The sequence below is a fragment of the Bison bison genome, unplaced genomic scaffold, assembly GCF_000754665.1.
Source record: "Bison bison bison isolate TAMUID 2011002044 unplaced genomic scaffold, Bison_UMD1.0 scf7180017864063, whole genome shotgun sequence".
Lineage (NCBI taxonomy): Eukaryota > Metazoa > Chordata > Mammalia > Artiodactyla > Bovidae > Bison > Bison bison.
Window position 1 is genome coordinate 6688053 of NW_011494635.1, and position 9961 is coordinate 6698013.

General features: G+C 48.3%; 1 protein-coding gene across 1 annotated transcript in view; it reads right to left on the bottom strand.

Annotated features, from left to right (window-relative positions):
• Nucleotides 1–9961, bottom strand: part of PFKP (phosphofructokinase, platelet) — a 54344-nt gene that overhangs the window by 25795 nt on the left and 18588 nt on the right. Inside the window, 1 exon segment of the mRNA XM_010836403.1 lies at nucleotides 7833–7910. Within this exon segment, the coding sequence (XP_010834705.1) occupies nucleotides 7833–7910 (78 nt within the window).

The window sequence follows — 9961 nt, forward strand, 5'->3', positions numbered from 1 at the left end:
GCCCGGGGGGGGCGGGGGGACCCCTGCACACTCTCTGAGCCTAAGGTGGGCCAGGGCCAGTCACAAGCCATGGCCAGAGAAACCCCGTGTCCAGCAGCCCTAGGTAACAAGGCTCCCCTTCTTAGTCGGGCTCACCACAAGTGCCAGAGAGAAATCTGAGTTCTGGCCATTCCCCACAGGAGCAATCAGAAAATTACTGCTTAGGGACACTTAATATCCACAAAGAAGGACTGCTGGGCTCTAAGTAACACCTGCCCTCAAAAAATCCAGGGGTAACTGATTAAAAATAATTAAAAACAGGGCAAACTGTCAAGAAAAAAATATCAGCTACATACAGTTCCCAATGTTAAAGCACATGAGGAATGGCTCGATATGGGAAATTATCAGAGATGAGAAGATCAAAATGACAATGAGGTATCACCTCAGAGAAATGGAAAAGGACACTATTAAAAATCCGCAGAAGTACACTGTCGGGTAAGAACAGCGGACCCTTTAATGATGCTGGTGGATGTAGCTGGTAACAGCAATATGGAAGTGCATTTAGAAGGCATTAATATAAACAAACAGAGCTGCCCTGTGATCTGGCTGTCCCACTCTTAAGAGCATATGAGGAAAAAACCAGACTTGGAGAAAACCATGCACCCAGACAGGCACAGCAGCAGCTTTACAACAGCGAAGACAGGGAAGTAAACAAACTTCCATGAACGGATGAGGGGATAAAAACAAGTGATACATGTACACAACGGAACATGACTCAGCCATGGAAAAGAGCGAAAGCGTGCCATCGGCAGGAGCACGTGCAATCTCAGGATCACCGTACTAAGTGAAGTGAGAATCAGAAAGACGAAACTCCAAGGTACCACGACCAAGTGGACTCTAAAACGGTGACAAATGAACTCCTTCAGAAAGCAGAACCAGCCTCACAGACGTATGGTTATCAAGAAGGAAAGGTGGTGGGCAGGGAGAAACTAGCAGGTTAATGTTATTTGATAAATAATGGTGTGTATGTATTAATCAAAAAAACCCAACTGTATAGCGCAGGAACCCTATAAAACACTCAGTAATAACTGATATGGGAAGAGAACCAGAAAAACATATATATATATATGACTAAGTACAAGTGAATCAAGTGGCTGTACACCTGAAAAAACCACACCACATGGTAAATCACCTATATACTCCCATTCAAACAAACAGTAAAAGAAGAAATAAATGCTGGCTCTGTCCCCCTCAGGCCTTGGTGACCCAGGCTGGGGTCACATCCCTGGAGTCCAAACACTTGGGTCCCCAGGCTGGACCATCCTGGGCTGAGGGAGCGGGACAACATGCTGGCCCACAAGCCCTCCCCAATGGACCCTCTGCATGAGCTGCAGGCCTTCCCCACAGGAAGGGGTGGGCTCAGGGTTGCAGGAGCTCTGGACAGTCCCCTGGGCTCCATGGCTCTGCTGGTGGGGTTTCCACCTCCAGCCTCCTTCTTGAGGGCCCCCCCCAACCCACAGATGACAGCACCCTCCCCAGACTGCTGTTGCAGGAATGGGGAGGTTTTCAGGGGACAAAAGGTAAGGGGTAGAAGTGAGGAGACACAGCCTTGGGTGTTTCCTCTGACACGTTCAACTCTAAATTGACCAGGCCAGCTTCCTGAGAAACCAGAGTTGGGCATGGAGAAATGCTGCCGCCTTGTGGCCCTTTTTGTAACAACACCTTGAAAATAGGCCCTGCTGCTGGGGCTGCTGCTAAGTCACTTCAGTCGTGTCCGACCCCGTGAGACCCCATAGATGGCAGCCCAACAGGCTCCCCCGTCCCTGGGATTCTCAAGGCAAGAACACTGGAGTGGGTTTCCATTTCCTTCTCTAATGCATAAAAGTGAAAAGTGAAAGTGAAGTTGCTCAGTCGTGTTCGACTCTTGGTGACCCCATGGACTGCAGCCCACCAGGCTCCTCCGCCCATGGGACTTTCCAGGCAAGAGTACTGGAGTGGGGTGCCATTGCCTTCTCTGGAAAATAGGCCCTGCTGGGCTCTTAATGTTCTAGAGGCCTTGGGGCTGGAAAGGACACCTGCCCTCAACAAATGCCCTGGGTAAATTATCAGAAAAGATTTCACAACAGGGCTGGTTTTCAAGAAGCCAATGTCAAGAGGTAAACCGTGCTCACACAAATAAAAAGAGCATGGTAAGATTCCACCCCCCTCAGTTATCAACACAGAAACGCAACTGAAAACCACAATGAGGATTCACCTCACATCTGTCAGAAGGGCCATCACTAAAAAGATCTACAGAGACAAATGCTGCAGAGGGCCTGGGGGAACGGAGAATCCACCTCCATTCTTCGTGGGGTGTAAACACGTGCAGCCTTTATGAGAACAGCATGTAGGTTCCTTAAGAAAACCTACAGGAGCCAGTAATCCCAGCCCTGGGCTTAGATACAAGAAATTGCCATGCAAAATGACACGTGCACCCTGTCTTCAGGGCAGCACTCTTTACAAGAGCCAAGACACTGAATCCACCAACAGGTCCAGCAACGGAAAAATGAAGTCTAAGTGCAACCTCTGCACCATAGAGTACGCTTAGTCATATAAATGAGGAAAATGCCATTAGCAGAAGCAAGAATCAACTGAGGGATGAGAACATGTACATATGTCCATGTGAGCTGATGTAACCCAGAGCAGGACAAGCATCCTGTCTTTTACAGGGGAAATGAATAAATCCACACAAGAGCACTAACTTACACAGAAAGACAGCATTAGAAAACAGACTTATGGTTATTAATAAAAACCTAGGTGGAAGGATAAACTAGGAGGTTAAGATTCACACATACACATACTATGTATCAAATAGATGATCAAAGACGACCTACTGCAGAGCACAGGGAACTGTACTGAACACAATACAACTTACATGGGAAAAGAACCCCATAGAGAACAGACACAGGTCTGCTGCTGCTGCCGCTGCCGCTAAGTCGCTTCAGTCGTGTCCGACTCCGTGCAACCCCATAGACGGCAGGCCACCAGGCTCTACCATCCCTGGGATTCTCCAGGCAAGAACACTGGAGTGAGTTGCCACTGACTTCTCCAATGCATGAAAGTGAAAAGTGAAAGCTAAGTCACTCAGTCGCGTCCGACTCTTAGCGACCCCATGGACTGCAGCCCACCAGGCTCCTCCATCCATGGGATTCTCCAGGCAAGAGTACTAGACACAGGTCTATCTATGATTACTAAATGAAGGTCCTGTACCACCTAAAACCAACACTGCATTGGAAATCAACCCTACTCTAACAGAATATAAAAATGAAGATACTGCCACCTGGTAACAACAACTTCAAAACCCGTGCAGATGGGCTCTTAGTGACACAGGCCTGAGGGGCTTGCCCAGTCCCCATCTCTCAGAGAGAGAGATGCTTCATCCAAATTATTTCACCTGATTAATGACTGTCACTTATAACTTTATTGCTACTTCTGTCTCGGGTATTCCTTTGGAAAAGGTGCATGGATTTATTACATATTCTAATGTACTATTGATGATAAGATAAAGTCAAGCATGTATCTGCTGATACTTTTTAAGTTGACCTGTCTTTATACTTAGAAATGTCTGTTAATAGTAGGCTTCCCTGATGGCTCAGATGGTGAAGAATCTGCCTGCAAAGCAGGAGATCCACGTTGGATCCCTGGGTCAGGAAGATCCCCTGGAGAAGCAAATGGCAAGCCACTCAGTATTCTTGCCTTTAGAATTCCATGGACAGAGGAACCTGGCAGGCTACGGTCCATGGGCTTGCAAACAGTCAGACACCACTGAGTTACTTTTACCTCAAGGGGCTGTTAGTTAAAAAAAATACCACCTGCCCTCCACAAATGTCCTGGGGGTAGTCACCGAAATAGAATTCACACAGGGCAAACCTTCAAGACGCCAACCACAAGAGGTAAGGGCCACTCACGCTGTTTAAAAAAAAAATCACAAGAAAAGATTTCAACATCGTTTAAAATTTTTGAGAAACGCACATCAAAATTACAACAAGGCATCACCTCACACGGGTCAGAATGGCCATTGGCAAAAAGCCTGCCAAGAAGAGCTGCTGCAGAAGGTGTGGAGGAAACAGAACCCATCTACGAGGAAGCTGGGAACCTACACTGGGAAGTGCCAAAGGGCAGACAGTGTACAGGTCCTTAAACAGTTACAAACAGGATGAAATTCGAGGATCCCTTAACGCTGCATTCGATAATTAACTTGGAATAGATGAAAGATCTAAATGTAAGGATCCGATAAGAAGTCTTGAGAAAAATACAGGCAGCACACACTTTGAAATTTATGGCAGCAAGTTCTTTATGGATCCACAACTCAGAATCATGAAAATAAAACAAAAATCAACATACAGGACCTAATTACCCTTCAAAGAGTTTGCACAGGAAGGAAACCATAAAAAAGACAACCATCAAACTGGGAAAAAAAATATTTGCAAAATGATATTACCCCCAAAGAATTTGTCTCCAGCACATACAAACAGTTGATGCAACTCAGTAACAACAAAAACAATATGCAAAGACAAATGGACCAAAGATCTAAAGGGACATTTCTGCCAAGAAGGCACACAGATGGCCATAAAGGCGGGGAAAAGACGGTCAGCATCACTGATTATTCGAGAAATGCAAGTCAAAAGTCCAATGAGGTATCACTTTACACCTGTCAGAACAGCTATCACAAAAAATCTGCAAAAGAGGGTGTGGATTAGGGAAACCCTTCTACACTGCTGGTGGGAAGGTAAATCAGTGCCTGTACTGCGGGGACCGCAGGGAAGGTCTTTAGAAAGCTGAGCACCGAAGTCCTTTGTGATCCAGCTTTCCCAGGCTGGGGCGAGATCCAGACCAAGGCACCTGGGCCCCAGTGATCATGGCAGCACTATGTACGACAGCCAAGTAAGCGAAGCAACCTAAGTGCCGACGGACAGACGAACAGACACACGAGATGGGGTACAGATACAGAATGCAATGTACTCAGCCCCAAGGAAGAGATGAAATATTGCCACGCCCAGCCACGAGAAAGGAAGTAGAGCTGATCACACTAAGTGAAGTCACAGAGACAGGGAAAGTCACAGAGACAGGGAAAGTCATACGCCGTGTACACTCCTGGTTACATCAAAACTCAGACACAAGTGACTTCTTCACAAAACAGAAGCAGCCTCACAGACTTACAAAAGCAACCTATGGCTGCTAAAAGGAAAAGGTGCTGGCCAGGAAGAAGTTAGGTTGAGATCATTTTATAAATACTAGTGTGTTTATGTTAGTCAGCAAAAACCGACTGATCAGTACAAGTAACCCTACTCAACAGTCTGTAATAACAGACATGGGAAGAGACCCAGAATAACACGTACATAACTATGTACAAGTGAATCAAGTTACTGTACACCTTAAAAAACAAGCCATACAACATTGTAGATCACCTATATACCCCCATTCAGAACAAACATTAACATGAAAAAAGGAAAAAAAAGAGAAACGCAGGCTCTGCCCCCTCAGGCCTTGGTGACCCGGGCTGGGGTCACACCCCTGGAGCCCGAGCACTTGGGTCCCCAGGCTGGACCGTCCTGGGCTGAGGGAGCGGGACGACATGACGACATGCTGGCCCACAAGCCCTCCCCAGTGGACACTCTGCACGAGCTGCAGTCTCAGATGCGGGGGGCGGTCTCTCCTGCAGAGTCCAGGCCTCCTGCCCCGACAGGAAGGGGCGGCCTCAGGGCTGCAGGTGCTCTGGACAGTTCCCTGGGCTCCATGGCTCTGCCGGTGGGGTTCCCACCTCCAGCCTCCTTCCTGAGGGCCCCCCCAACCCACGGATGACAGCACCCTCCCCAGACTGCTGTTGCAGGAATGGGGAGGTGTTCAGGGGACAAAGGGTAAGGGAGAGAAGTCAGGAGACACAGCCTTGGGTGTTTCCTCTGACATATTCACTCTAAGGGACGACCAGGAACAGGACTTTCCCTAAGGTCAGCTTCCTGAGAAACCAGCGCTGGGCGTGGAGAAATGCTGCTGCCTTGTGACCGCTGTTTGTAACAACACCTTGAAAATAGGCACTGCTGGGGTCTCCATGTTCAAGAATCATCGAGGCTGGAAATGAGACCTGTGTTCAATATATTTCCTGGAGAAAATCATCAGAAGAGATCACAACAGGGCTGACTTCCAATAAGCCAATGCTGCTGCTGCTGATACGTCGCTTCAGTCATGTCCGACTCTGTGCAACGCCATAGACGGCAGCCCACCAGCTCCCCCGTCCCTGGGATTCTCCAGGCAAGAACACTGGAGTGGGTTGCCATTTCCTTCTCCTGGAGAAGGAGAAGGAAGCCAATGATACTCACCAAATAAAAAGAGCATGGTAAGATACTCCACATCCGCAAATGGAAACTACAGTGAGGTGCCATTCACACCTTTCAGGACTGCCGGCACCAAAGAGATCTACAGAGAATAAGTGCTGCAGAGGGCCTGGGGGATGGGGGTCTGTCTACACTCTCGGTGGGGTGTAAGCGGGTGCAGCCACCGTGGAAAGCATTCTGGACGTTTCTGAAGAAATGAAAAACAGAGTTCCCGTGCGATAGGGCAATCCCACAACTAGGCGTTATTTGGGGAAAAGATATTAATTCACAAAGAGACACATGCCCGATTTTCATTGCAGCAACCTAAATGTCCATCTACAGAAGAATGGATAAAGATGTGGTACATATATACAATGGAATATAGTCAGCCATAAGCTGCAATGAAATAATGTGATCTGCAGACAAGTGGATGGACCTAGAGATTGTATTACAGAGTGAGGTCAGAAAGAGAAAAACAAATACAGTATTGCTTATACAAGGAATCTAGAAAAATGATACAGATGAACTTATTTGCAAGGCAGAAATAGGACAAGGTGTGGTGAACAAACTTATGATTACGGTGAGGGAGGGGGAGATGAACTGGGAGACTGGGATTGACACATATACGATACTGATACCATGTTTAAAGTAACTATTGAGAACCTACTGTATAACACAGAGAACTCTACTCAGTGCTCTTGGTGACCTGAATGAGAAGGAAACCCCAAAGAGAGGGGGTCCGTGTATACATACTATAACTGATTCACTTTGCACAGCAGAAGCACAACACTGTAGAACAACTGTGTGCCAATAAAAAGTCTAAAAAACTCAAGACACAGATTAATATTAACACAAACATTTCAAAAGATCAAACCGCAAGTAAAACACTTGCCATGAAGCCCATTCTTTCCACATAATCTCTTTATTTCTTAATCGACTTGGAGCCTTCACTGAGCTGCATTGTTCCTGGAATTTATTGGGCGTGACATATTCGGGCAGGCTTCTTTACAATTCCATGTAAGAGCTGTTTCGCCTGCAGTCGGAATTACCTCATTGTTGCACATGCCAAAGAGGTCAGCCCTGAGTCAGGGGAGATGCTGTGTCCCCACTAAAGCCACAGCCCTCAGAGGCTGCTGGTCAGGGGCCTTCCCAGGCCACGGTCACTGATGCCAAATGGCACCCCAAACCCAACAGGCAAAGAGATGCACCACTAAACACGCAGCACCAACAAACCAAAACTGTCTCAACACTGATCTGCTCTTAAAAAAAAAAAGATCCCCGACAAGTACCACTCGCCATCAAACACAACTTGTTCTTGCAAGGATAATTCCTCAGTGTGCAAAGCTTTTTTCAAAAAAAAATTAAATGGAAAATTAAGAACATATTCTTTCCATGATGCCAGGCAGCACATTCACCTGTTTTAAGTGCTCCTGGAACACAAGCAGGAGAGGTTTCAGACCAGAGAGAACTCAGAGAACCGAGCGGGACGAGCGCAGCACGTACCACTTGCAGGATGCTGGACACGCTCTCCCAGTCGGCTTCCACAATGTTGCTGCCACCGTCCACCATGCCCTGGTAGCCCTGAGGAGGAAAGGACAGCGTTAAGGCCAGGTTCAACTGAGCTGACACATTAACTGATCCATGAGTGATGTAAAACAGAAACGCCAGCGACAATGGAGCCGAGTCTCTAGGAGCCCGGAGCTCAGGAGACAGCATGACCTGAGTAACAGGGGTGATGCTAACGCCCTTCCCAGGTGCAGAACTGTGAGACGGCCCCTCAAATGCCCTTCCCAGGTGCAGAACTGTGAGACGGCCCCTCAAATGCCCTTCCCAGGTGCAGAACTGTGAGACGGCCCCTCAAATGCCCTTCCCAGGTGCAGAACTGTGAGACGGCCCCTCAAATGCCCTTCCCAGGTGCAGAACTGTGAGACGGCCCCTCAAATGCCCTTCCCAGGTGCAGAACTGTGAGACGGCCCCTCAAATGCCCTTCCCAGGTGCAGAACTGTGAGACGGCCCCTCAAATGCCCTTCCCAGGTGCAGAACTGTGAGAGGGCCCCTCAAATGTCATCTCCAGTAACGAGAATGCTGCCCAGACTAATCCAGGCTGCTGCAGAGACAGAGCATTCTGCCTGCTGTCTGCTGGCTCCCGAGACATTGAAAAGGGACGGAATAACCCCAACACCACTGGTGATTCCACACACACTTGCTGAGAACAGTGGTGTCGACCACACGGAGTACAGGAACACATCCGCTCGGTAACCCGGGAGGGCCTCCAGCCGCCAGATAACCCGCAACTCTCCAGGCACGGGAACAGGGTCTGAAGGCACAGCTGATGCCACCCACCCCCATCCGCCTCACCTTGGGGCTGGTGCCAGCTCACGACCCCGAGGGAGGCCGCAAGCAGGTCTGGACAGCCATGAACGTTTGGCCGGAAGACCAGAGACAATGACTTTTCAACTCTAAATGCAGCCCATTTTCCCCACAGAATATATAAGATCAACAACGACGGAAATGTTCACGTGCACCTCTGTCTACGTGACTCACTTTCCAGGGCATTTTACCCCTGAAAGGGAAAAGGTATTGGCTGTTTAGAAAAGTTTATAGTAATTATTGTTGTGGATTTCTATCCCCTGGAGAAAGAATGGCAACCCACTCCAGTATCTGTGCTTGGAGAATTCCATGGACAGAGGAGCCTGTGGGCCACAGTCCATGGGGTCGCACAGAGTCGGACACGACTGAGCGACTAACACTTTCATTTCATCATAGACAGTATAATTACACACATTATATATAGCACATTATACATCAATACTGTACATAAATACACATACACCTGCACGTATGTGTCTAGTCTAGGGTTACACACATGACGATGCTCCCCCGGCCTCAGGACAGGCTGGGTCAGGGGTACCCACAGCCCTGCCTTCATGCTGAAGAAGTGGCATTTCCTCCAGACACATCTCGGGCCAACTCTAAGGATCACTTTTATCTTTTTGTCCCCATCTCCCTTCTTTCTTTCTGGAAACCACAGAGGGTGTACATTTTTAGCCTTCTCCATTGAAAGCCCTGAGCCCAGGGCGGCTGTCACCCTGGAAGGCGAGGGTGATAAGCCTGAGTGTGATGCGATCCAGGCCTTCTCAAGGAGAGGGAGTGCTTATCAGAGGTGCTATTTCAGTTGTGTCCTGGTATGTCAGCTACCTGAGGCAGGCGCTGTCCTGCAGGGCACCCTGCTGCTCCAGGAGCGGATGAAAAACCAGGCCCTCTCCCCTTCCAAGGGACTCCAGGGAGCTTGTTTCCACAGAATATGAAAAACAGAGGACAGACAGGCAGCTAGCAGATGGTGGATAGATCACAGGGGGCAGGTGATGGGCGAGCTAGGTAGGAGGTAATTGATAGGTGATAGATGGGAAAGGTCGGTAAAAGGCTATGGTTTGGTTTTTCCAGTAGTCATGTATGGATGTGAGAGCTGGACCACAAAGAAGGCTGAGCACTGAAGAACTGATGCTTTCTAACTGTGGTGCTGGAGAAGACTCTTGAGAGTCCCCTGGACTGCAAGGAGATCTAACCAGTCAATCCTAAAGGAAATCAGTCCTGAATATTCATTGGAAGGACTGATGCTAAAGCTGAAGCTC